General features: G+C 42.6%; 1 protein-coding gene across 4 annotated transcripts; it reads left to right on the top strand.

Moving 5' to 3' along the window:
* Positions 1–213: 213 nt before the first annotated feature.
* Positions 214–25,448, top strand: LOC110127957 (17-beta-hydroxysteroid dehydrogenase type 6). Of its 4 annotated transcripts, XM_070454769.1 has the most exons (6): positions 276–319; positions 10,294–10,406; positions 14,963–15,289; positions 17,620–17,878; positions 21,580–21,743; positions 24,801–25,448. In XM_070454769.1, exons 3-6 carry the CDS (start codon positions 14,977–14,979, stop codon positions 25,016–25,018), a joined length of 954 nt encoding a protein of 317 aa, XP_070310870.1. In that variant the 5' UTR covers positions 276–319; positions 10,294–10,406; positions 14,963–14,976; the 3' UTR covers positions 25,019–25,448. The 4 variants fall into 4 exon arrangements, with proteins under 4 accessions (XP_070310867.1, XP_070310868.1, XP_070310869.1 ...); XM_070454766.1 differs by lacking the exon at positions 10,294–10,406 and having other exon boundaries at positions 214–319; XM_070454767.1 differs by lacking the exon at positions 10,294–10,406 and having other exon boundaries at positions 223–323; positions 14,966–15,289.
* The last annotated feature ends 1,613 nt before the right edge of the window (positions 25,449–27,061 follow it).

Here is a 27,061-nt window from a genome sequence, read left to right as displayed (position 1 = left end):
GAAAACCAGTTCTTTTTTAGTTAATGCTGGAAGCTGTGGAGTAAGTTCTTGAACTTTTGGATAAGCAAAAGCAGCCTTATGTAATTAAGCCCTGAGAGTGTGTTGCTGAAGCTCTGTGATCTAGTTCTGTCCTGAACTTACCCTACCCCCATTTCCTACACTGAGCAAGCTCTTCGCAGTGGGAGTGGTGAAAATTTTTTTTTCTCTTTTTTAACCCATGTGACCAGTAAACAAGGGTTTAATAGTCCAATTATTCCTTCCTTCTCTCTTGTTACATTTCTAATCCTGTGGAGAACAGAGAAGAAGTAAAATTCCAAAGGTAGGTGAAATGCGATGTGTATTCACAAATAAAAATTCCTCAGGTAACATTTTTCCTTTCTCTTTGTAGAATCTCATATACTGATATGAAATGAAGTATGATATATATATATATATACATATATATATATATGTATATATACATTTTGTCATATTATACATAGATATATGTGTATATATGTGCCTGTACATGGCATCAACTACTGGAGTATTTGCTAATTTTTTTCCCACTTGGCAGAGGGATTGAGTCAGCTTTTGGGATGAGACTGAGGTTTGGCGAATCTGTTAGATTTTATTCTTGGACAAACGTAGCATCTTCAAAAAGAGTTTGAGGTAATCTATAGTAAAAGACACATACACACCAAAAAGTTATTAAAATGCAATGGAACCATAAAAAGAAAAAATTAACGTGCTGAAAGAGAAGAGAGAAGAAGAAAAAAGTGCTATTTATGAGGATTCATAGAATTACTATGATTGAACATTAGATTTGGCCTTAAACCACTAAGATAATATGGAAAAATTAGATAATTTAAAAATAATCAATAGTATACTATTTACTTAGAAAAGACAAAATCTTTCCTGGTACTAAATGCATGACAGGATTTATCATGTGGGATCTTACATAGTGTATAGATGCACAGTGTTCTTGATAAGAATTTTATAACAGATGCAGAAGTTATTTTCTTCAGACTGTTTCTTTTCTTCTCTTTTTAATCAAGGTGGTATTTTAATTTTTTAATTTGAGTGGAGAACACACAGGTGACAGTTCAATGAATTTTTACAAAATTCGCACTTCTGTTACAGCCACACAGGTCAAGTAATAGAACATTATGAGCACCAGACAGTCCACTAATACCTTTCTCATTCGTTGAACCCTACCTTCTCCCTAAAGTAACCAGTAATATGGTTTGTATTAATATCAACATAGATTAATTTAAAAAGTTTTTTATAGCATTTAAAAAATATTTAATTTTATTTATTTGGTTGCTCCAGGTCTTAGTTATGGCTTCGGGATCTAGTTCCTCAACCAAGGATTGACCCTTGGCCCCCTGCACTGGGAGAGTGGCATTTTAGCCACTGCACCATCAGGGAAGCCCCAACATAGATTAGCTTTGTCTTTTAAAACTTTGTGTAGATGGAATCATGTAGAATGTGTTCTTTTGCATCACAGTATTATGTTTGTGAGACTCATTCATGTAATTGTGCGTAGCTATAGTTTGTTTTTGTCACTGCATAGCATTCCATTGTATGAACATACCTCAACTTATTTAGCGATTCTACTGTTCGTGCATGTGTGGGTTGTTTCCAGCTTTTGGCTATCACAAGTAATGCTGCTGCAAACACATCTTATGGTGTACATATTTTGTTGTTATATACCGAAAATGGAGTCTTTGGTAAGACTTCCGCAGGGAAGCTGGATCATTATCTTTGGTAGATAACGATAATTTGCTTTTTCCAAACTGAATGCATTTACTTGTTCAATAGCAATGTTTGATTGTTCTTGTGAACTCTTTTTTAAAAACGTTTATGTTTGGCTGTGCTGGGTCTTTGTTCCTTTGCTCAAGCTTTTGTACCCCTGCGTCACGGTGAGCAGGCGTCGCTCCTCGCTGCAGCAGCCTCCCCCTGGGTCGCAGGCTCTTGAGCGCAGGCTCTGTAGCTGTGGTGCTCGGGCTTAGTCCCTCTTCTGTACCTGGAAACATCCCAGACCAGAGATCAAACCCGTGTCACCTACACTGGTAGGCGGATGCCTATCCACTGCACCACCAGGATCCGATATCTGACTTACAGATTTAAAAAGGGATCTGTGTACTTGTTTGGGCTGTGCGGGGTCTCCAGTGCTGCCTGTGGGCTTTCTCTAGTTGTGGCGGGCAGCGGCTGCTCTTGGTGATGCTGCGCGGCCTCTCCGTGTAGTGGCTTCTCTTGTTGCAGAGCAGGGACTCTAAGGTGAACGGGCTTCAGCAGTTGCAGCTCTCAGGCCCCAGGATGTGTGGCCTTCAGCAGTTGTGGCGTATGGGTTTAGTTGCCCCTGTGGCCTGTGGGATCTTCCCGGGCCAGAAATCAAACCTGTAGCCCCTGCATTGGCGGGCAGATTCTTAACCACTGGATCGCCAAGGAAGTCCTCAATTAATGATCTTGGTGCTTTTTTTCCTGTATGAGAAGATGCAAAAATCTGGGTTCATTCAATTTTTTCCACCTGAGATATCTTGAACTAAGGCATCTGTTTTTCCAAAGTAAAAAATGCCTTATCACATTCTTCATCCTGAATTCTTTTCAGAGTGTACTGCCAGTCAGTGACTGCAGAGGCTAATGACTTGATCCTTGTAGAACTGGATAGTGGGCAACATTCTTTGTTTTACAAGCAATGCCTAGTTTGTATTCCCAGTGTGAGAACAAAGAACATTACAATGGATCAGTCCATTGCCGGGATCCTGCCCCAGCAGGATCCAGGGGAACCCTCAGGATGAACGGCATCGGCGAGTGAGAGAGAGAGAGAGAGAGACCAGACCGGGGTGTGCAGCAGAGTCTGGCCCCGCTTTATTTTTCACTGTAGCCTTTATACCCTGAGCTGGTCCATTTCTAAGGGGGAGATAAGCGCACAGACCTAGTTTAACGTTCCATCAGTTTGTCCTTCAGAAACCACGTGTTCTCTGTACACTTTTGTTTATGAGAGTCTTTTTCCATAGATTTTTTGCACATTATCTTCTGGCCTTGAGCTTCGCAGAAAACAGAAAAGCGGCAGTCTCATGGTACAACATGAGACAACATGGTACAACATGGTTGCAACACAGTAGAAATACAATCCTGTTAACACAAAGGTCAGTCTTTTTGCAGAAGTTCTCAGCTAAATTTATCTAGAAAGTTTAGCACACAAAGACTCTGCAGCTCTGGAGAGGCAGCCCCTGTTTAGCGCTCCTGGTTAAAATGAACAATTATCTTCTTGTTTTTACACTAGGGCTAAACTCTTATTTTTCTAAATCCTTAACTATAACCACTTTTATTTTTTTATTTTTTTTTTTTAATTTTTATTAGTTGGAGGCTAATTACTTTACATCATTACAGTAGTTTTTGTTATACATTGATATGAATTAGCCATGGATTTACATGTATTCCCCATCCCAGTCCCCCCTCCCATCTCCCTCTCCACCCGATCCCTCTGGGTCTTCCCAGTGCACCAGGCCCGAGCACTTGTCTCATGTACCCAACCTGAGCTGGTTATCCGTTTCACCCTAGATAATACACATGTTTCAATGCTGTTCTCCTGAAACATCCCACCCTTGCCTTCTCCCAGAGTCCACAAGTCTGTTCCATACATCTGAGTCTCTTTTTCTGTTTTGCATATAGGGTTATCGTTACCATCTTTCTAAAGTCCATATATATGTGTTAGTATACTGTAATGGTCTTTATCTTTCTGGCTTACTTCGCTCTGTATAATGGGCTCCAGTTTCATCCATCTCATTAGAAGTGATTCAAATGAATTCTTTTTAATGGCTGAGTAATATTCCATGGTGTATATGTACCACAGCTTCCTCATCCATTCATCTGCTGATGGGCATCTGGGTTGCTTCCATGTCCTGGCTATTATAAACAGTGCTGCGATGAACATTGGGGTGCATGTGGCTCTTTCAGATCTGGTTTCCTTGGTGTGTATGCCCAGAAGTGGGATTGCTGGGTCATATGGCAGTTCTATTTCCAGCTTTTTAAGAAATCTCCACACTGTTTTCCATAGTGGCTGTACTAATTTGCATTCCCACCAACAGTGTAAGAGGGTTCCCTTTTCTCCACACCCTCTCCAGCATTTATTGCTTGTAGACTTTTGGATAGCAGCCATCCTGACTGGCGTGTAATGGTACCTCATTGTGTATAACCACTTTTAGAATAATATTTTGTGTTCTGTAATAGGCCTTCCTCACCCCCCCCCCCAGAGGGCTCTGTGCCTACTAGGGCCTTTGTTTATGGTTAGTCTCTATGTATGATGTCTTCTGGCCTTCAGGCCTGTTGACAATTTATGGCTTGCACTTGGTGTAACTTTAAACAACTTCAGTAGCCAACCCTGTCTTTTTTGTGGTTAATCTATTTTCTTTCTATTAGGTGTCATCTCCATGGGAACTAGATAGGATTACATTTTTACAGAACAGAAATGCAAAGGATTGCAAAAACAGCAGATATGGCACAAAACAGGCTCTTAGTCTAAAAGTTAATTACCTGCAAGAAGTCACCAGCTAATCTGTATCTAAAGTATTTTCTATTAGGCACATTTGTGGCTATTATATTTGTGGAGCTTTTCTCACTCTGCGGAGGGACCTATGCTTAATGGTGTCTTTGTTAGCGTTCTGTGCTTAGGATGTTTAGAACAATCGTGAGCATTTGTTGCAATGGGAGCACACATTTATCAAACAAGGCAGAATGCCAGCAAAAGGGTTTGAATTGAAGCATTTCCTTCATCCCTGGCCACTTCATAGGGTACCAGCGTCCAGGAGATTTGTTAATTAGGGTTTTAAGTTGGTCCTCATTCAGTGAAAGAGGAGCAGGAGTGCCTTTGGCAGGCAACACTAGAATCTGCAACAGGGCAAACAAGAACAACAGCAGAAAAGGGGGGAGGATACAGGGTGAGGTAGAGGCCGGACCAACCCGGAGGGTCCCTTGTATCCTGAACGGCCTTGCGTGTCAGGTCTTTTCCTCATGACCTCGTGATGGATGGGATCTCCCACAACGGCTCCCAGCATCTCCCTCTTGTTTATTTTTTAAAACAGCCAGATGAATTTCAGTTGCAAGCTTCTGAATACTCTGCCGAAGAGCTCTTACGATACAAGGGAGGACAACAGTAATAATAAAGATCAGTGCTATTACAGCAACATAACTGAGACTAGTAGAAAAAATATTTTTGGCAGAGATAAAGTTGGATAGGGTTTCAAAGAAGTCAGTGGCAGCTCCAGCGGCAGTAAAATCTAATCGGGAATGCTGTATTGTTCTAATCGGTCCATGCGATCTGTCTAAATCTAAACTTATGCTAGAGCTATTCCATACCCCTGAAATATGATTTTCAATTTTTTCCCAATTGTAATCAGTCTCATTAACCTTTAAGGGTGTTACACAAACCCACCGGTAGTCTGCATTGCAGGACAGTGCTAACTTTACTTTTAGGGCTTGCAGTTCGGTTCCGATATGCACCACCGCTTCCTCCAGAACATCCACCTTCATCTCCAGTCCTCTGTCCACGACCTCTTGAGCAGCCAAAGCCAAGGAGACACCCTTTGACACAGAATCAACATACTGTGCAGTATGTGCCCGCTGGGCTAATGCAACTGCCGCTGGCAAGAAAGTAAAGCATGCATAGCAATAAAAACCCTTTTAGGAGAGGCTGAAGATCCCTGTAGAGAAGCTGTTCTCTGTGCTTGATGGCAAAGTGACTCATTTTGTCCGCATGTGGGTATGGAGGCTTGTTGAGCTGCCCGCACAGGACGTCCTGGGTGCAGGTCATGAGGCATCTGATCTTCATCCAAAGACAGATTACTGAGATACGCTTTAGAAACAAACTTTGTTTGTCCATGAATCCATGTGTTGTTGATAGACTCACTTTAGCATCAGTGACTAGACTGATCGAACCTTATAGATAAATCCACGTCTGAAGATGTAAAAGAAGAGAATAAAGGCTATTCCTCATTTTGCCTTGTGCTATATTGCAGAGAGACAGGTCGTCTGCATGGGACTGAAGAAGGTCAGGGTGGACTAGTATGGCCCAGTGTGGTGACAAAAAGCATACAGAAAAGATTAAGGATGGTGCAATGCTTGGAGTTGCACACACTGTGCAAAAGTGACTCTGATAGGACCTGGAGGAAGAGGCAGGGTTCAGGGATAAAAGCCCAGAATGGCATAATAAAACCACCACCACCAAAGTAATCCTAATAGTGTCTAGAAATTACATAGTGCTGTACATGTGTTAACTCACTTAAACTCTCCCAACACATCACTGAAGGGTCCTTTTCCCATCTTGAAGAGGAGCACACACGTAGAGGACTTCCCCAGTGGTGCAGCGGGGAAAGAATCTGCCTGCAGTGCAGGAGCTGCAGCAGACTGGGGTTCGAATCCTGGGTCAGAAAGATCCCCTGGAAGAGGAAATAACAACCCACTCCAGTATTCTTGCCCGGAAAAGTCCCATGGGACGGAGGGGGCATGGGGGCTACAGTCCGTGGGGTCACAAAGAGTCAGACACGCCTGAGCATGCACAATAATAACACAGGTAGAGAGGTCAGTTCACTTGCCCGAGGCTCCACAAGTAAATGGTAAAGCCTGATTTGAACCCACGTAATCTGACTTCGGAATACATGCTCATATTTCTATGCTATCCACAAAATCAGGGTTGAGGTCAGGGGAACTCATGCAGATTGGAAAGGAATAAAAGGAAAGGTAGGCAGGGTATTATTCAAGGGTCTCATTGGTATAACAGACTCCAAAAAAAAAAGTGTTCTGAGAAATGGAATGTGTTCTGCACTATATATGTTTTAAATTCAGCTGCACTGGGTCTTCACTGTAGTATATGAGGTCTTTAATTGCAGCGTGAGGGCTCTTAGATAAGGTCTGTGGGATCTAGTTCCCTTACCAGGGATTGAACCTGAGCCCTCTGCATTGGGAATGCCAGAATCTTAACCACTGGACCCCCAGGGAAGTCTTTGCTCTGCATAGTTGCTGAAGAGGAAAGTTACAGAAGCCTGAAACACCTCCAGGTTTGGATGTGAGAGTCTTCGGCACACGCCAAGTACAGTGACTGGGTGGGGAAGCCCAGTTTAGCAGCGAGCCTGACCTTGAGGATTGCCAGCCTCCCTAGGACGTTTCCTGGGTTTTCCCTCTCAGTTTCACAACTCTGTCAGGTTTTTATGGTTATTCTACTGAGAGATAGATGACATAGTATTATGGCTAGTTTTTGTTGGGATTTTCAGGTTTTAGAGAAACCAATCGGGGGTAGTAATCAATATTAATATTTCTAATATCCATACCAGTGGCTAGTGACCCTGTGCTCATCTCAGATTCCAAGGCATCCAGAGAGGTCAGTTCATGGGGCCCCAAACCTTCCTGCTTCCTCCTTGGGGCCCTGTCACTGAACAGGACCTGGGCTGGTGAGGATGGGCTCCGAAGACTGATGACGGTGGGAGGAGAGACAAAGAAGGGACGTCCTGGTGGGTGCCCAGGCAGAGATTAAGCCATCTCTACTTTCTCCTGGAGACCCTGGACGCCCCCTACTCCCCCCCACCTTTTCTACCTTTCTTTCCTCTTCTGCTATACTCTCCCTGTCCTTTCATGCTTACATGGCCCCATCCACAAAGACAAACACCGTTCCCTTAGGGAAATGCTCACTCTGCTAAGTGGGGAGAACAGTAAGGGAATCTCAGGCAGGGGGATGGCCAGATGAGCTCTACGGTTCATTGTAGACAGTCTTAGGATGAAGTCTCCAAGACAGAATGGGCCAATGACTTCGCTGTTGGTAAGGAAAAGGCTCAGAGGAAATGCCTACAGAGTCGTGTTTCCATTTGAGAGTCTTCAGTCCCAGGAGGTGGCTCAGTGAAGACACCTGCTAAGCAGAGCCCAGCCCTCAGTGCTGCCCTGAGACTTCCCCTAGGCTTTCCCTCTCTTTCTCCCACCCTCCTTTAGGCTGTTCTAGTTGTTCAACATTGGGACTGTTGACATAGGTGGAGTTTTTCCCCTTATCCTTGGAAACACTTGTTAACTCTTGTCTTTTTGATAACAGCCATTCTAACAGACATGAAGTGATAGCTCGTTCTGATTTTGATTTGCATTTCCCTGATGATTACTGATATTGAGCTTCTTTTCATGTTTCTGTTGGCCGTTTATATGACTTCTTTGGAAAAATGTCGACTCAGATCCTCTCAGTTCAGTTTAGTCGCTCAGTCGTGTCCGACTCTTTGCGACCCCATGAACCAGAGCACTCCAGGCCTCCCTATCCATCACCAACTCCTGGAGCCCTTCTGTAATTGGGTTTATTTTTCCTATTGAGTTTTATGAGTCCCTTTTATATTTTGGATGTTAACTCCTCATCAGATATACAGTTTGTAGATATTTTCTCTCATTCTATAGGTTGCCTTTTCATTTTGTTGACTGTTTCTTTGGTAGTTTGACGTAGTCCCACTTATTTTTGCTTTTCTTGCTTTTGGTTTCACATCCAAAAAAATTATTGCCAAGGCCAACATCAAGGAATTTTCCCTATGTTTTCTTTTAGGAGTTTTATGGTTTTGGTGTTACATTTTAGTTGTTAATCCGTTTTGAATTAATTTCTGTGAGTGGTGAAAATAGGGTCCAGTTTTCTTCTTTTACCTGTGAATATTCCACCACCATTTATTGAGGAGATTATCCTCCTTAGCTTGCTAGGTGGCATAGTGGTAAAGAATCAACCTGCTAATTCAGGAGATGCAAAAGACAAGGGTTTGGTCCCTGAGTCCAAAAGATCCCCTGGAGGAGGAATTGGCAACCCACTCCTGTATTCTTGCTTGGAAAATTCCATGGATAGAGGAACCTGGTGGGCTACAGTACATGGGATTGCAAAGAGTTGGACACAATTGAGGCACTAATTGCACACACACATCCTTTCCCCGTTGAGTATGCTGGGCTTCTTTATTAAATATTAGTTGACTGTATATGTGGATTTATTTCTGGGCTCTTGATTCTGTTCCATTGATCAATGTATCTATTTTTAAACCAGTCTATATTGCTTTGATTGCTACAGCTTTGCAATATAGTTTGAATTCAGGAAGTGTGATACCTCTAGCTTTATTCTTCTTTCTCAGAATTACATTAGTTGTTCAGGGTCTCTTGTGATTTCATAAGAATTTTAGGATTGCCTTTTCTGTCACTGTGAAAAATACCATTGGAAATTTGATAGGGACTGGGTTGAATCTATATATGTTTTGGGTAGTATGGACATTTAACAATTTGAATTCTTCTAATTTATGAATGTGGGATATGTTTCCATTTGTTTGCATCTTCTACAGTTTCTTTAGTCAACCTTGTAGCTTTTCAATGTATAGTCCTTTCACCTCCTTGGTTGAATTATTCCTAAGTATTTTATTGTTTTTGATACTATGGTAAATAGAGTTTTTCTTTTTTGGATTGTTCATTGTTAGTGTATAGAAATGCAACTGATTTTTAAGTTTCTTTTTTTTTGACCCTCAAACTTTACTGAATTTTTTCATTCGTTCTGTTTTTGTGTGTGTGTGTGTGTGTGTATGTGGAGTCTTTAGCATTTTCTGTATACAAGTCCATGTTATCTGCAAAAGGAGACAATTTCGCTTCTTTTCTAATTGGAGCCTTTTATGCTTTTCTTTTCTGATTGGTCTAGCTAGGACTTCTTGTACTACTGAATAGGAGTGGTGAGAGTGGCACCTTGCCTTATTCCTAGTCTTAGAGGGAGACGTGCCTCCAGTCTTTCACCACTGAGCATGATGTGAAGTGTGGGCTTGTCATGCAATGCGTGCATGCTCAGCTGATCAATCACGTCTGACTCACTGCAATGCTATGCACTGTAACCAGTCAGGCTCCTCTGTCCATGGGATTCTCCAGGCAAGAATACTGGAATGGGTGGCCATTTCCTCCTCCAGGGGATCATCCCGACCCAGGGATCAAACCCATGTCTCCTGCATCTCCCGCACTGGCAGGCGGATTCTTTACCACTGTTTCCACCTGGGAAGCCTGTGGGCTTGTCATATATGGTCTGTATTATGTTGAAATATGTTTCTTCTATGGAGCTTCCCTAGTAGCTCAGCTGATAAAGAATCTGCCTGCAATGGAAGAGATCCCCGTTCAATTCCTGGGTTGGGAAGATCCCCTAGAGAGGGACATGCAACCCATTCTAGTATTCTTGCCTGGACAATCCCCATGGACAGAGGAGCCTGGCAGGCTACAGCCCATGGGGTCACAAAGAGTGGGACACGACTGAGCGACTAAGCACAGAACATGCTTTTCACGTAGTGACATCAACAGAGCTGTGCTTGAGGAAAGTGACCAGACAGCACTGCGTGGGGATGAGGAGGGACCAGCACCCTGGGACGGTGAGAAGGCTTCTGTGGCAGGTCAAGCAAGAGGTACTGAATGGTGGAGGCTTGAACAATGGCTGTGACCATGGGAGTGAAGGGGAGGGGACAGGTGCTCCAGACACTAGAGCGCTGGACTCTACAGCCTCATCTCTGGCGGGAATGCGTGGGGCAACGCAGAGAAAGTGTCAGAGCCCGAAGGCTAAAAATGATACAAACAGAAATTGGGAATCCTGGAGGAGAAACAGTTTTAGGAGAAAATATGATGTGTTCTATCTTGGATATACTGACTGTCTGGTTCAACATCTGCCTGGAGAGTACTTGAGAAAATTAGATACACAGGATAGAGCCTCAGAAAATGGTCAGGTCAAGGGATATAGATATTTGAAATAATCAAGACATCTCAAGGCTTTTGATTCGTGTTCAATGTTGGCTTATGTTTTGGGCTTCTGCTTGGCCTGGCATATCTCTTTTTCAAGTTTAGTCTTACTATGTGGTGGTTGAATAGTAACAGGGAGAAAGGCTGTGGGTTGCAAGCTTCCTCCTCACGAGGGACATGGATTCTCATCTTTGACTGGCATCAGGAAATTACCCTTTTAGTGGATAAACAGGCAGGATGAAGCTCTGTTAGTACAGTGCACCAGAGAACGATGACTGGGCAGAACAGAGGTGGTTGGGGAGAGGACAGAGGACTCTTATTGGAGAGATCAGAAAACGTGGGGGAGGGGAGAGAACACGGAGGTGGGGGGAGGAGGGAAAGGGAGAGAAAGAGAAGAGGAGGGAGGAAGCGTTAAATGTCTCTATCCACTGTTTTCTCCCCTTCACTGGCTCCTCGAGTTCTATTCCCCTCAACCTTCAACAGTTCTGGACCTAATTTAAAAAATGATTCTCTGCAACACCAGCTAGGTGTTTCACAACACAGCTCACTTCTGGTGCTAACCACAAGGAGACAACATTAGATTCCACAGGTTAAGGGTTCAGTCCTACAAGCCTACTCTCTTCACCCCTCACTTTGGACACCAGTTCCAAGCCCAGATTATCACCTGTGCTTCTGACAGACGGTAGATTGGAGGATCCAGCAACCCCATCCTTGGGTTTGATTAATTTGCTATAGTAGCTAAGAGAACTTACAGAAGTACATTTTCCTTATCTGATGACTGGTTTATTATAAAAGGATATAACTCAGGAGCAGCTAGATGGAAGAGATGCTTAGGGCAAGGTCTGGGCTTCCCTCATAGCTCAGTTGGTAAATAATCTGTCTGCAATGCAAGAGACCCAGGTTCAATTCCTGGGTCAGGAAGATCCCCTGGAGAAGGAAATGCAACCCACTCCAGTATTCTTGTCTGGAGAACCCCATGGACAGAGGAGCCTGGCAGGCTACAGCCCATGAGGTCCCAAGAGTAGGACATGACTTAGTGACTAAACCACCACTGTGGGGAAAGGACCCAGAACTTCTGTGCCCTCTCCAAGCCACCTTCCCTGAATCTCTAAATGTTCATCTGCAAGCTCTCTGAACCATATCCTTTTTGGTTTTGGTGGAGGCTTCATTACATAGGTATAATTGATTTAAATCATTGCATGCTTACTCACTCAGTCATGTCTGACTCTTTGTGACCCCACGGACTGCAGCCCACCAGGTTCCTATGTCCATGGGATTCTCCAGGCAAAAATACTGGAGTGGGTTACCATGCCCTCCTTCAAGGGAACTTCCCAACCCAGGAATTGAATCAGGGTCTCCTGCATTGCAGGACGATTCTTTACTAGCTGAGCTACCAGGGAAGCCCTTAAGTCATTGGCCGTTGGTGATTAAGCTCAATCTCCAACCCCTGTCCCCTCCCTGGAGTTCAGGAGGTGGAACTGAAAGTTCCAACCAGTTCAGCCCAGTGTAGGTCTCTACTGGGCAGTCTTTGTTCAAGGACTCTCATCAGCCTGGCTGAGATTTTCTCAGGGCTGAACTGCGGTTTAAGTTTCTTCCTTTTAAATCCTCTTTTCCTTCTCTTTCTTGTTTCAGACCTGTATTGGCACCCACTCGTGCACTTTCCACCATTAGTCTCTTTAGGTATTTTCCCCCAGTGAGTGCCTTGCATGTTTGTTTCTGTCTTGGCATCTGAACTGACATGTAGGGATATCGATAGGACCTACCTTAATGGGCTGTTATGAAAATTCAATGACTTAATATACATGAAATGCTTAGAAGAGGACCTGTAATACAGCAGGTGCTTTGCAAGTGTTAGCTGCTCTTACTATAAGTTTATTAAGCTTTTGATCTCAAGTTATATTTTATCCTCACTAGAAAATCTCTCAGTTTCTGGACTGGCTTGGAAGCCTCTCCTGAATGCTTCAAGAGCATCTGTCCCTTACTTCTACTACGGTTGGCCCTCCACAATTATGAATTTTGCACCTGCAGATTCAACCAACCACAGATTAAAAATATTAGGAAAAAAATTTCCGGAAAGTTCCAAAAAAGCTAAACTTGAATTTGCTTCATGGCAGCAACTATTTACATAGCAATTACACCATATTTACAACTAATTACAGGCATTTACTTTGTATTTTCACCTATTTCCATATCATTTACATTATATTAGGTGTGGTAAGTAATCTAGAGATGATTTAAAGAGGATGTTCATAGGTTCTATGCAAATGCTATGCCATTTTACATAAGGGATGGAACATCCTCAGATTTTGCTATTTGTGATGGGTCCTGGGACCAACCCCTCATGGATACCAAGGGATGACTGTAAATCACATTGTTTTCTTGTCAGTCTTTACACTTAGACCCTGAATTCAATGCATAATGGAATCTTGTTTTGTTCACTTTTGTGTATCAGTGCTTACCATTGTGTCTGACTCATAGTGCATGTTGAATTGATGTTGTTGAATGAAAATGATTCAGTGGAGTCTTAACAGATGAATATTATTTGTCAAATGGATGAGAGCTGGAAAAGAATTATAGAGAGAATTGTATACTGGGGCATGAAAAGCCTGTACTGTGTGGGTTATTGAAAGGTGCTTATTACAACTAAAGAATAGGGTGCAAAAGAGGGTGGTAAAAGAGGAGGCTAAGAAAGAAATCTGGGACCAGAGCACTGGGGAGACCTTAAAACCAAGCTAAGGTAAGCATTGTGTAGGCCTTGTGATGTCCTAGTGGGCTCAAACCCATCTCTTTTAAGAAAACTTTGTTTACGGCTGCTCTGGGTCTTTGTTGCTGCGCTTGGGCTTTCTCTAGTTGCGGTGATGGGGGCTGACTCTCTGGTTATGGCGGGTGGGTTTCTAGCTGTGCTGGCTTCTCTTGTGGAGCATGGGCTCCAGGCATGCGGGCTTCACTGTTCGCTGCACGTGGGCTCAGTAGTTGTGGGTCTCAGGGTCTAGAGCACAGGCTCATGAGTTGCAGTGCTCAGGCTGAGTTGCCCCATGGCACGTGGGATCTTCTCAGGCCAGGGATCCAACTGGTGTCCCCTACATTACAACGTGATTCTCAACCACGAGACCACCAGGGAAGCCCCTACACACATCTTTGACTTCTATCTATTACTTTCCCTGGTGGCTCCGTGTTAAAGAATCCACCTGCCAATGCAGGAGACACAGGAGATTCAGGAGATTCGAATCTGATCCTTGGGCTGGGAAGAGTCTCTGGAGAAGGAAATGGCAACCCACTCCAGTATTCTTGCCTGGGAAATCCCAAGGACTGAGGAGCCTGGCGGCCTACAGTCCTTGGGGCCGCACAGAGTCGAAAACGACTGAGGACTGAGCATGGACACGACTTTAGGAGTCATATGTTAGTTCAGCCAGAAACTACAGATTGCCCCCAGAAGGTGGATGCTTCTCTAGAACTATGTATAGAAGTGTAGGCATCTCTGAACATTCATTTCAACAATGCATATGATTGATCTATATTTACAAACTGCTTTGGCTGCAATGTCTCACCAAACTGTTGGGTTTCCTAACTAATGTCTTTGCCTTCATCACACTGCTGTTTAATCCATCCTTCATTCCTACTGTGAGACAGATCTTTCTAAAGCTAAATCTGGCCATCTTAGCCTGCAGCTTAATACCTTCTAATGGCACACGCTTGTTGCCTGTAAGATAACATCTAGATTCCTTAGTGTGGTTTAGAGGACCCCTCCTGGTCTGGCCCTTCACCACTTCCACTTCCACCTTCCACTTCTTCCATATGCTCTCTACACCACCTGAACTGCTTGTCGGGATCAGGAAGTTTTATGCTGCTCACACCTCCTTTCATGTACACATCATTGCTGCCCGGAATGTCATTTCATCCTTATCGACTTTTTGAACTCTTTACCTGTTTTATTGGAAGTATTTAAAAAATCATCGCCTCTGTGAAGCTAGGTCTATCTTAGGGGGCAGTGGGGCACCCTCCCTTACAGCTCCATCAGACTGTGTGTACTTCTGCTCGGCACCTGCCTCATTGCAATGCAGTTGTTTGGTTACTTCCCTGCCCCGCTGTCTACACTGTGGCCAGAGAGGAGGACCATGTAGTAATTAACACAGAGTCCTCGCACACAGTGCAGTGGGTGGCACATATCAAATACCAGTTAAAGAAAAAAGGAAGGAATAAAGTGAAAGCTGTTCTTTTTCTTTTGAAGGAGGTCCTCTCACCATGTGGCTGTACCTGGCGGTCCTCGTGGGCCTGTTCTACCTCCTGCGCTGGTACCGGGAGAGGCAGGTGGTGAGCCACCTCCGGGACAAGTTCGTCTTCATCACGGGCTGTGACTCGGGCTTCGGGAACAAGCTGGCCAGGCAGCTGGACCTGCGAGGCTTGAGGGTCCTGGCTGGGTGTCTGACGGAGCAGGGGGCCGAGCAGCTGAGGAACCAGACATCAGGCAGGCTGCAGACGGTGATCCTGGACGTCACCAAGACTGAGAGCATCGCTGCGGCCACCGAGTGGGTGAAGGAGCGTGTGGGGGACAGAGGTATGGGGAAGTTTTTTCTCCTTTCATTTACTCAGGCATGAAGATGTTAACATTTTATGTGCATATATATTACACATATATAATCTCAAAAGCAAGGCTTGAAGGACTGGCTTTGTCATTTGAAAGAAAGTTGTGATCTCTGGCAGTGTTTCCTTTCCTTAACAATGTTTGTATTGAAAAATGAACCCAGTAGATTTCAGGCCGTTATCTCACCTTGCAAGTGAAGTATTTACAACCACAATTCTTTTCTTCACAATTCTTTATGTTTGAAGAATTTTCAAGGGGTTCTTAAGAATCAGCTTCTTCTTCCCTTGGCTAGCATCTAAAATACAGACATTCCTAGAAGCCAGGCTTTGATCGTCTTCTTTTTTTAAAATAAAATTTCATTTTATTTTTTCTAATTAATAGACTGTATTCCTTAGAGCAGTGATAGATTTACAGAAAAGTTGGAAAGCACAGAGTTCCCATATGCAACTGCCTTCTTATAGTTTCTCCTATTATTAACATCTTGCATTGGTGTGGTACATTTATTACACTGATAAACCGACATTGATACATTAGCATTAATGAAAGTCTACAGTTTACATTAGGATCCACTTTGTGTTGTATGGTTCTATAGGTTTTGCCAAATGTGAAATATCCTGTATTTACCTTTATAGGATGATGCAGAATACTTTCAGTGCCCTTAAAATCCTCTGGCTCCACCTATTCATCTCTTCTGCTCTCCCCACCTCCTCCCCAATCCTGGCAACTGTGCAGCCTTTTACTCTTTCCATGTTATTGTTGTGCAGTCACTCAGTCATGTCCGACTCTTTGCAGCCCCAGGGACTGCAGCACGCCAGGCTTCCCTGTCCACCATCTCCTGGAGCTTGCTCAAACTCATGTCCATCGAGTCAGTGATGCCGTCCGACCATCTCGTCCTCTGTTCTCCCCACTCTTTCCATAGTCTTGCCTTTTCTCAGATGTCATGCAGTTGGAATCATATTGGATGTAGCTTTTTAGACCAGCTTCTTTCATTTAAGAATATGCGCTTACGGTCCCTTTGTGTTTCTCTGTGGCTTGAGTACTCTTTAATTTATTACTGAGTAATATTCCACTGTGTGTGCCACAGTTTGCTTATCCACCCACTCACTGAAGGACATCTTGGTTGTTTTGAAGTTTCTGGCAATTATGGGTAATTCCTCTTTTCTAAAGTTCATTTTCTCTGCTTATTATCCAATTCCTCTTTGATCCCCTTCTTCCTTCTCTAGTTGTTTTATGATTCATTAGGTCCTGATAATTGGACCTCCTATATAGCTATTCATCCAATGAGTTCTAAAATAGTAATAAAATTTTTTTTTTTATTGAAGAATGTTTATTTTTTTTAAAATTTACTTTAAATTAGAAAACCGATTTTAAAATATTACTCCTACCTGAGGATGTTCTTGACTCCAGAGTCAGAAGTTATGGTTAGTTATAGCCTCTGTGCTGTATATAGTGGTTTATTTCTACTGTACTGTTACTATTATTGTTAATGTTTTCCCACCTGTTAGAGAGTGTGCTCATCAAGGACGTGGATCTCTCATAAGCATCACTGTATCCCCGTTTCTAACATATTGTCTGGTACATGGTAAGGGTTCAACAAGTGTTGAATGGATCTCATTTACACATAGTTTAATCTATTACCTTTATGCCCTTGATTTCTAAATTATTTCTTGTTTATCACAATTGAATTTCCAACTACTTGCTGGCTTTCTCAACTGGAAATTCTACTGGAAGCTCAAACTCACCAGATCTGAAGGAGAACTCTTATTGTCTCATCTTCACCAAATCTGCTTTTCGTTTTGGTCCTTGAGACTGATTCTTCTCCTCTCCCCCCATCCCCAGAGCTCAAGACAGGAAGTTATACTTTCAGTCCTTTGCAAGTACTTTCTGTTTCACCCTTAAAGTGATAATATAGCCATTGAATCCAGAAAGAATCTTTTTTAGTAGACTCCCTACCTTAGTGGGCCTTGGACTTCATATCTTCTAATTGTATATATTTTTTGATGCTATAAATACTAAAGTTCACTTCACATTGGTTGGCAAATTCCCTCAAATCAAAAGCTATCATTAGGGTTCTGTTTATCTCCCTGGATTCCTGCCTTCTCTTTGTATTTGGCTTGACCTTGTTTTATTTTCTTACTGATAGAGGTGTTTAAGATTGAAAGAACATATTTTGATTTGTTTAAGATTGAAAAAGTATATTTTTTCTAGCATTTTTAGCTGTTTTCAGCAGAAAGATTGATCAAGGTAGAAGTCTGTCATTTTTGTCCGAAATGAAACTCCTGCTTTGATTTTTATTGCTTTAGGGCTCTGGGGTCTGGTCAACAATGCAGGCGTTTTTCACTCACATGGCTGTGCTGAGTGGCTGAAGATTGAGACCTACAAGAACACCCTTAGGGTGAACCTCGTTGGTTTGATAGAGGTGACCCTGAGCATGCTTCCCCTGGTAAGGAGAGCACAGGGGAGAATTGTCAATGTCTCCAGCATTCTGGGAAGAATTGCTTTCTTTGGAGCAGCCTACTCTTGTTCCAAGTATGGAGTGGAAGCCTTCTCAGATATTCTGAGGTAAGACTCTAAAGTTAAAACAATCTGGAAGAGTGGGATGGGGAGGGAGATGGAGGGAGGTGTGGGAAGGAGGGGACATGTCTGATTCTTTTTGATGAATGACAGAAAGCCACAAAATTCTATAAAGCAGTTATCCCTCAGTTAAAGAAATAAAGTGGCAAAGAAACCCCCAGACTAACAAAAGCAACCACTGAGCACTTCAATGTGTCTGAGTCACCACTACCTACTAGTCACTAGTCACTGTCACCTATCTTATCTCATTTCATCACTTCCAAAATCTGGTGTGTTTACTAGATATTATTATTAGACAATAATTAAATATTATTGTTTACTAGATGCTATTGCTAGTCTGTTTTATACAGAAAGCCGAGGCTCAGATTTGGTGTCTATTCAAGTTCACCTGCAACAGCGATGATTTGGCAGACCCGTGTTTCGGCTCCAAGTCCTTGTCTCCAGTCACCACACCACGTTTTAACTCTCAATATATATCCTTGATAAAATTTTGTTTCTGAAGAGAGCATGACTGTCCTCTTTCCTCCTGTCCTCGTCTCTTCACGGCGATTCTTTCTGGTGCTCATCTGCTTCCAGTTAACTTATTTCATCCCTTTATTCTGTATATCTTCTCTTTATCTAGTCATTTCTTTTCTTTCTTATAACTTTAGTTTGCCACAACCCTCTAATGGCCCTGCCTCTACCTCCTGGCTTTTAAAAATACCTCATTTCAGCTTCCTGCTCCCCTATCAGCAGTTCCTCCTTTTTATAGTTCCCTTTGTATTTTAATTTCTGAGACAGAGAATCCTGTTGGGCCTGAGATCATTTTTTTGTGTGTTCTGTGTGCCACGCATGGTGTGATTTTTTTGCACTTGCTATCTGTTAGGCACTGCTGTGGGTATTTCACATCTAATGAATCATTTAATTGTCATAGCAATCCAGTGAGGAAGAAGTTATTTTTGTCCTTATTGTATGTCTAGGGAAACTGAGGCACAGAGGTTCAGTAATTTGCCACGGCCACCTCGGTAATAGCGGGCTGAGCCACTGTCCAGTCCTAAGAGGGCTCTCCTCCCATCAAGGACCCTTCCTGGTCCTGCCAGCTGTAGACATGAGGATGCAGTCACGCGGTACAGAATAGCGCGCACTCTCCTTCAGCAGAGGCTGACTCTAGGGGCAGCTTCTCTTAAAAACAAGCTACGAATATTACAGACACCATGAATTAACTTCCTATGGCGGTTGTAAGAAGTTTCCAGAACTAATTTACGGTGCATGGTATCTTACAACAGCACACATTTATTCTCTCACAGTTCTGGAGTCTAGGAGTCTGAAATCAGCATCACTGGGCCAAAGTCAGTTGTTGACAGGGCCATGTTCTTCTGAAGGCTCTAGGAGAGAATCTGTTACTTGCCTCCTGCTTCTGGTGGCTGCTGGAATTCCTTGGCGTGTGGCCACATCAACCTCTGCCTTTGGTCACTTTGCCTTCTTTTCCTCTGCCTCTCTTATAAGGACAGTTGTGATTGCATTTAGGATGCACCCAGATCACCTGGCACAGTCTCCCTAGCTTAAGATCTTGAACTCAATTAAACTTGCAAAGTCTTTGCCACATAAGGTAACATTTACAGGTTTCAGGGATTAGGACCTGATATGTTTGGGAGTCATCATTTAGCTTACCACATGCCATGACTGGTATATATCTAATACAATGTGCATATCATATTATCTGCTTAGGAGAGGAGTAGGGAAATAGCCGAGGACATTACATGAGTTGTTACTATATGGCAGGCATCTTTCCTGGCTTCCTGCCTATCCAACATTTTGACCACCTCCATGGGGCCGTGGCCTGTTGATTTACGACCGCCCATGACTCGGACTCCTTGAATCATTCCCAGGCCAAGAGCGAAGACATGCCCTTCCAACCTTTAAATCATTCTTTAGTTCCTTTAGGAAATTCCAGTTTGCCTTAATTATGCTAAGGATAAACAGAGAAAGGAAATTTTGTCCCCCATTTGAGTTCGAGTTTTAAAGGGGATGGCGATGTGGTATGTTGGCAATGTATGAGAAAGCTGCAAGGGGAAGTGAAATGCAAAGGGCCAAGGCACCCCTGGCTTGCCCAGCCCCTCCTTCTGCTCCAATGCACACAGGCACCTGGAGAATCATTTTCTGAAGCTCTAACTTGAAAGGTTTTAGGCTTTGGAGTGATAAGGGAGGGTTTTCCTTAAAGCAGTGGTTCTTAACTTTTAGCATGCCTCAGAGTCAACTGGAAGGCTACTTTGGACAGATTGTCGGTTCTTACCCCCACAGTTTCTGATTTAGTAAATTTAGACTTGGACTCAGTAATCTGCATTCTCAATGCTGCATTCCTAGATGCTGATTCTATTGATCTGGGGTCCACACTTTGAGAACCATTCATTGCTTTAGGGGATCACGATGCTTTGTGTTTTATATTCTTATGAAACACTGCTCCAAACCTTTCTCCTTGACATCAGCTTGGGCTTCATCTTCTCTAGCAAGGTGCTCCAACCTCTAGAGCAGGCAGCACCCCTCATCCCTGTCCCGGAGTACTGAAAGCATACCTCACAGGGTGCACAGTGCCATCTTACTTCACTCGGTGAAGGCAGCACTTCGCGTAGTGCCTGATACACACACAGCCCCCTGATGAATACTTTTGGAAATGTTTTTTGAACTAACCTGAATATTCTGGAGTGACCAGTGACTTGTCAATTTCATGCCCACGTCATATTCCACTAATGGTCTCTTGCAGTCTTTGAACACACTGTAATTTTTCACAGCCCCCTGCTTCTGTGTGTGCACTTCCTTCAGTATGGTATTCCACTCCACTCTTTCTTCACTTGGAAATTTCCTCTTTATCCTTGGAGGCTCAACTGAAACATTTTCTCCTTACTGAAGCCTTCTTTGACTCCCTCAGAAAGTCTCCATCCTCTTTTCTACTATGTAGCCCCCTGAATTGGAGAAGGCAATGGCACTCCACTCCAGTACTCTTGCCTGGAAAATCCTGTGGACAGAGGAGCATGGTGGGCTGCAGTCCATGGGGTCGCTAAGAGTCGGACATGACTGAGCGAATTCACTTTCACTTTTCACTTTCATGCATTGGAGAAGGAAATGGCAACCCACTCCAGTGTTCTTGCCTGGAGAATCCCAGGGACGGGGGAGCCTGGTGGGCTGCCGTCTATGGGGTTGCACAGAGTCGGACATGACTGAAGTGACTTAGCAGCAGCAGCAGCCCCCTGAATACCTTGCGTTTATAATTCTTTTGATTTGTATTGCAATTATTTGCTTATTTATCAGACTCACTCACTGTGGGCTTTTCAGGGGTGGTGAGCAGAGTCTTAATTTACTGAGACTGTGCATGCAAAATACTTAGCCTGGTAGATACCATAAATACGTTAATTTTCCTTATTATTCCTTGTATTCTTCATTTTTCTAGTGTATAGCACATGGTCGAAAGTGAAGAACTCTGTTAAATGAATGGATGTGGAATTGAATGGTTATGGTAGTTTGTATAATCATATCCCAATTATTGCACCTAGGGATGTATAAAATTTTATTTTATTCCCCTCCATTTCTTTATCCTTTAAAATATTCAGCAAAGGTGTTTTTATAACTATTTTGTTTTCTTTCTGAAAACAGTGAAATTGTGGTATCTTTCAATCAGAGGAGTTAACTTGAAGGTTTTCGTTTTTTTCCACTAGGCGTGAGCTTCAACATTTTGGGGTGAAAGTCAGTATGGTTGAACCTGGCAGCTTCAAAACAGCAATGACAGATGTGCAGAAGTCCTTAGAGATGATGAAACAAACCTGGAATGAAGCCCCTGCGCATATTAAGGAGACCTACGGACAGAAGTTTTTTGATGCCTGTGAGCTTTTCTTTTAATGGCACGATGGATAATCTTTCATGAAAAGGGCAAAGGTGGTTGGTAGAGAGTGATTGGGAGATCTTCTAAGAATAAATCACCTTCCATAAATCCTTCCCAAGACAAGAGGGAAGGTTCAGGACGGTCCCAGTGCCTTCATAGTTGGCGTGGTGACAGCTGCTGTGGCTCAGGAAGAGGCCGTACAAGCAGCCTCAGGCCAGAGCTTGCCCTGCCTTGTCACCTATGGGCCGGGACCCCGGAGCACCAGGGAGGTCTTATGTGGCTGGAGGCGTGGAGCCTCTGGATTTTGTGAGGGGGTGCCCCTCCACAGATTGAAGGGGCTGGTGCGGGAGGCCTGCTTAGCTGAGCATTCAGTATTATCTACTCTTTGGGTAGCAGCCTAGCCGCAAACTCCACATTTTATTATGAGAGGCGGCAGGGTGCATACAGGTGGAGCCAGGTGAGTGGGTTAGGGCAGGATTTGCAGGGCATTGTCGGCCACTGCCCGAGGCTGGACCTCATGTGCAGGCCATGGGAGTTTGGCAGGAGTGAGAAGGTTCAATTTCATGGCATGAAGGAGGGTCGCTTTGGGGGAAGAGGCAGGGCAGCCCTTTAAGTAGAAGAAAGTCATGCACACTAGTGTGGGGTGCACCTTCCTGGGGAAGGGGTACTTTTTCTTCACATAAGAATTTAGCAGCTTGCCAAGGCCGAAGGGAGCAGCTCTCTTTTCCCGTTCACAGAAGGCCCTGTGGCAGGTAGCAGTAGCCCTGGCCTTGACTTTGGGTGATATCTCAGTGCAGAGAAAGGAGAAGGGAAATGTGCACGTGGAAAGCTCCTGATCTACAGCCCTGTCTTCTGGGTACCTCAGGCTTAGGAGGTGACTATCCACAGAGGGGAGAAATTGGATCAAGGAAAGGCTGATAGAACAGTTCCTGAGCCGCTCAGAATACAAAGCTAGGGAACTACAATTCTTAACAAGTCAGGCGGCCAGCTGCTCTGCTGAGCTCTTCTCTACCTAAACTTTTGAGCTATTAGAGAATTTGTCTCCCCTTGTGGGTACATATATTTGACAATAGAAATCAAAGGAAAAGAGAATTTACTAAGAAATGGCTTTATGTAAAAGGAGGGATATGTGTATTTAATGATTTAAAGGAGTTGAAATTGTTCATTTATTTGTCTCTAGGTCAGAATAATTTATATCAGTGCTACCCAATAGATATATGAGAAGCATATATATAATCTTTAATTTTCCAGTAGATACTTTTAAAAAAGAAAAAATAAACAGGTTAAATTAATTTTAGTACATTTTACTTTAACCCCATATATGTATCCAAAATACTATCATTTAACATTTATTATCAATATAAAAGTTATTGATAAGATATTTTATATTTTTTCCCCATTAGTCTTTGAAAATTGATGTGTAGTTTGAACTCACAGCACATCTCTTAGCGACCCCATGGACTACAGCCCACCAGGCTCCTCCGTCCATGGGGTTTTCCATGGATTTGCTCCGTCCATGGGACAAGAGTACTGGAGTGGGGCGACATTGCCTTCTCCGCATCTCAACTGGGATACTAAGTTTTCCTAGGAAGTACTTGGATTATTACAATTGATAGTTTCTAGAAGCATTATTCATAATAGCCCCAGAGTGGAAACAGCTCAAATGTCTATCAACTGGTGAACGGATAAACAAATGTGGAATAGCCATACGATGGAATATTACTTGGCAATAAAAATAAATGAAGTACTGATACACACTACAACATGGCTAAACTCTGAGGACACTTTGCTCCCTGAAGGACGCCAGTCACAAAAGCCCATGATCTATGATTCTATTTATATGAAATATCCATAAAAGGCAATCTGTAAAGACAGAAAGTAGATCACCATTTGCCTAGGGCAAGGGTGGGTTGGCAGGAAATGGGAGAGTGATTGCTAATGGCTATAAAGTTTCTTTTTGGGATGATGAAAATGTTTTAAACTTAGACTGTGGTGATTGTTGCATAATTCTGGATAAACTGAAAGTCATTGATTTGTATATTTTATTTTTATTTATTTATTATTATTTGATTACTTGGCTTGTGGGATGTCAATTTCCTAACCAGGGACTGAACCCAAGTCACAGCAGTGAAAGCATTGAATCCTAACCACTGGATCACTAGGGCAGTCCCCGATTCGTATACTTGATTTTGAAAAGTTTTTATCTACTTATTTCTTTTGGCTGCGCTGGATCTTCCTTGCTGTGCATGCCTTTCTCTTTAGCGGTGAGCAGGGACTACTTTCTGGTTGGGATGCTGTAGTCCTCTCATCGCCATGGCTTCTTCCGTTGCAGAGCACGGATTCGGCGCACAGGCTTCAGTAGTTGTGGTGGCCAGGCTTATTTACCTGTGGCATGTGGAATCTGCCTGGACCAGGGATCCAAGCAAACTGAATTCTTAACCACTGGACCACCAGGGAAGCCCTGGCTTATGTACTTGAAATGGATGATTTTTATGCATGTGAATTATCTCAATAAAGATGCTAAAAAATTTCCAATTGAAAAGTAGATTCACATACCTATATTGTTCCAAACATATTTAAAAATTTCCAATAACAGAATTGAGCTTTAAAATTAATTAAACTTAAAAATTCAGTTTTCAGTCATACTAGCTATGTTTTATGTGCTCATTAGTTACATGTGGCTAGTGGCTGTTATACTGGGAAGCATAGGTCCGATAGGCCTAATTCTTGTGGAACTGAAATGTAGTTAGACTTCCGTGACCGCGTGCAACAAGATCTTAGAAATATCAACAATAAGTTGAGAGGGAAAGTGAAGTTGCTCAGTCGTGTCCGACTGTTTGTGACCCCACGGACTGTAGCCTGTCAGGTTCCTCTGTCCATGGGATTTTCCAGGCAAGAATACTGTAGTGGGTTTCCATTTCCGTCTCCAGGGGATCTTCCTAACCCAGGGATCGAACCCAGGTCTCCTGCATCGCAGGCAGACTCTTTACCGTCTGAGCCACTAGGGAATCCCTAATCAATAAGATTGCTGACTGCCATTTTTCTTTTTGTTTACAGATCACGACATCATGAAACAAGGGATAATGGGTTGTAGCACAAACCTAAACCTGGTCACCGACTGCATGGAACACGCTCTGACATCCGCTCATCCCCGCGCTCGATACTCAGCTGGCTGGAATGCTCAGTTTTTCTTTGTCCCTCTATCTTATTTACCTACATCCCTGGCAGACTACATATTGACTAGATCTTGGCCCAAACCAGCGCAGGCAGTCTAAAGAAAAATGGTCTGATGGCCCTTGAAATGAAGACAAAAATTTGAAATTGATGGTGTCTCGCTAATCCTAATGCATAATCTGTAATTTTTCTAGCAATCATCTTTCTTGCTTAAATTCATTTATCTGACACCATCAGAGAACCAACATGTTATTGTTACAGATAATCAAAGCTTACTCCCTTTAGGTGCTAAATCTCTACTATTTTAGCCATTTTTGGATGACAATATTTCCAAAATGCATCAATCTTCTTGCCCTGTTAGAGTAGACTAAAAACAGTTTAGCTTGTTTTGATGCTATTTCTTTATGTAAGTGAATAGCTGTTCTGTGCTGTGATCACCTGTTGCTCAGGGAATATTGAGAAACGTGGGTCTGTTAATTCTTACTTGAAATGGGTCTGTACTTTGGTGCTTTTAATAAATGATTAATTGCATCTTCTTGCTATTAGCCAGCTGTTTTTGGATATGTTTCTCCTTTATTTAAAAAGAACTGATCATTAATTTTTAAAAATTTAAAAGTAATGTAGTTATTAATTTAATATAGTTAAATTTAAAAGTAATATATGCTTAGTTAAAAATTAAATTATTACTCAAAAGCTTAAAATGAAAATATAATTGTTTCCCACCTGCATTGCTGCTCCTCAGAGATGAGTGCTTTCGACTTTCAGGTATTTCTTCTGATATATATCACTGTATTTTTTAATAATATACCTCATTCCATTATTTCTTGATTTATTAATTTTAGATGCTTTTGATTAAGTTACTGTTAGGATAAATGAGAATATAGCTCTTTACAGCACTTTCCTGACCATTTTCTTTATCTCCATACTTCTTTCTTTTTCCTTAAATTTATTTTTTATTGAAGTATAGTTGTATTACAATATATTAATTACTGCTGTTCAGCAAGTGGCTCAGTTATACATATATATATATATACATATATATATATATAGTTTCTTTTTCATATTCTTTTCCATTATGATTTATCACAGGATACTGAATGTAGTTCCCTCTGCTATACAGTAGGATTTTGCATGTTACCAACAGAGGATTGGATAAATGCAATGGAGTATTAGCCATAAATGGTACACATATATATAATGGAATATTACCCAGCCATAAAAAGAGTGAAATAATGCCATTTGCAGCAACACTGATGAACCTAGAGATTATAATATTGAGTGAAGTAAGTCAGACATAGGAAGACAAAGATGATATTGTTTATATGTGAAATCTAAAAAAAAGGTACAAATGAACTTACCTACAAAACGGAAATGGAGTTACAGTTGTGGAGAATAATCTTAAGGTTACAAGGGGGTGAGGGAGGGAGGGACAAATGAGAAAAATGAGATTGACAGATGGTCAGTACTACACATAGGAAAGAGAACGAATAAGGACTATGTCGCACAGGGAGCCCTGCTCAATACTCTTGTGATGCCTACATGGGAAAAGAACCTAAAAACAATGGGTTTATGTGTATGTGTAACAGATGCACCTTGCTGCACGCCTGAAACTGAAATATGCTGTGGATCCCCTACACTGCAGCAGCAACTTTAAAAGATCTTTTGCGAGTCTGGCAGTTTTGGAGAGCATGCTGGGCTGTGCGTAGCTGCTCAGTCCTGTCTGACACTGTGGCCCCAGGACTGGATGGAACCCAGGCCTCCTGCTTGCAGGCTGATCCCTTCCTGCCTGAGCCACTGGGTAAGAGTACAGGCCAGGTATCAAAGTGTCGCCCAGCTTGGACTGTGTGACCCAGTCTCACGGTCAGATCCAGGCTTCGCACTTTAGCAGAAATGACACAGAGTGCATCACTGTGTCCCTCTCAGCGCCTCCCACCAGTAGGCACAGTGAGATAAGTTTATCTCAGTACTGGTGATGTTAGGTTTGAAGCCTTGGTGAAAGTAGTCTGCCATGTTTCTCCACTATAAAGCTAATTGTTCCCCATGTAATTAACACGTAATTTTTGTACACTAATAAAAATGTTAAAAAAAAGTCATACAGCTTGGAGATTTCACATCAAATATAAACACCTAATATGTGTACAAAA

This window comes from Odocoileus virginianus, chromosome 24 (assembly GCF_023699985.2).
Source record: "Odocoileus virginianus isolate 20LAN1187 ecotype Illinois chromosome 24, Ovbor_1.2, whole genome shotgun sequence".
In the NCBI taxonomy this organism is placed as follows: domain Eukaryota; kingdom Metazoa; phylum Chordata; class Mammalia; order Artiodactyla; family Cervidae; genus Odocoileus; species Odocoileus virginianus.
The sequence above is the reverse complement of the archived record's forward strand: the minus strand, read 5'-3'. Positions and strand labels throughout refer to the sequence as shown.

Bases quoted from the DNA above. Each gene is read 5' to 3' on its own strand.
- LOC110127957 (XM_070454766.1), top strand. From the start codon at position 14,977: ATGTGGCTGTACCTGGCGGTCCTCGTGGGCCTGTTCTACCTCCTGCGC. The intron at 15,290-17,619 runs GTATGGGGAAGT...TTATTGCTTTAG, and splicing joins GGAGCGTGTGGGGGACAGAG to GGCTCTGGGGTCTGGTCAAC. The intron at 21,744-24,800 runs GTGAGCTTTTCT...TTTTGTTTACAG, and splicing joins ACAGAAGTTTTTTGATGCCT to ATCACGACATCATGAAACAA.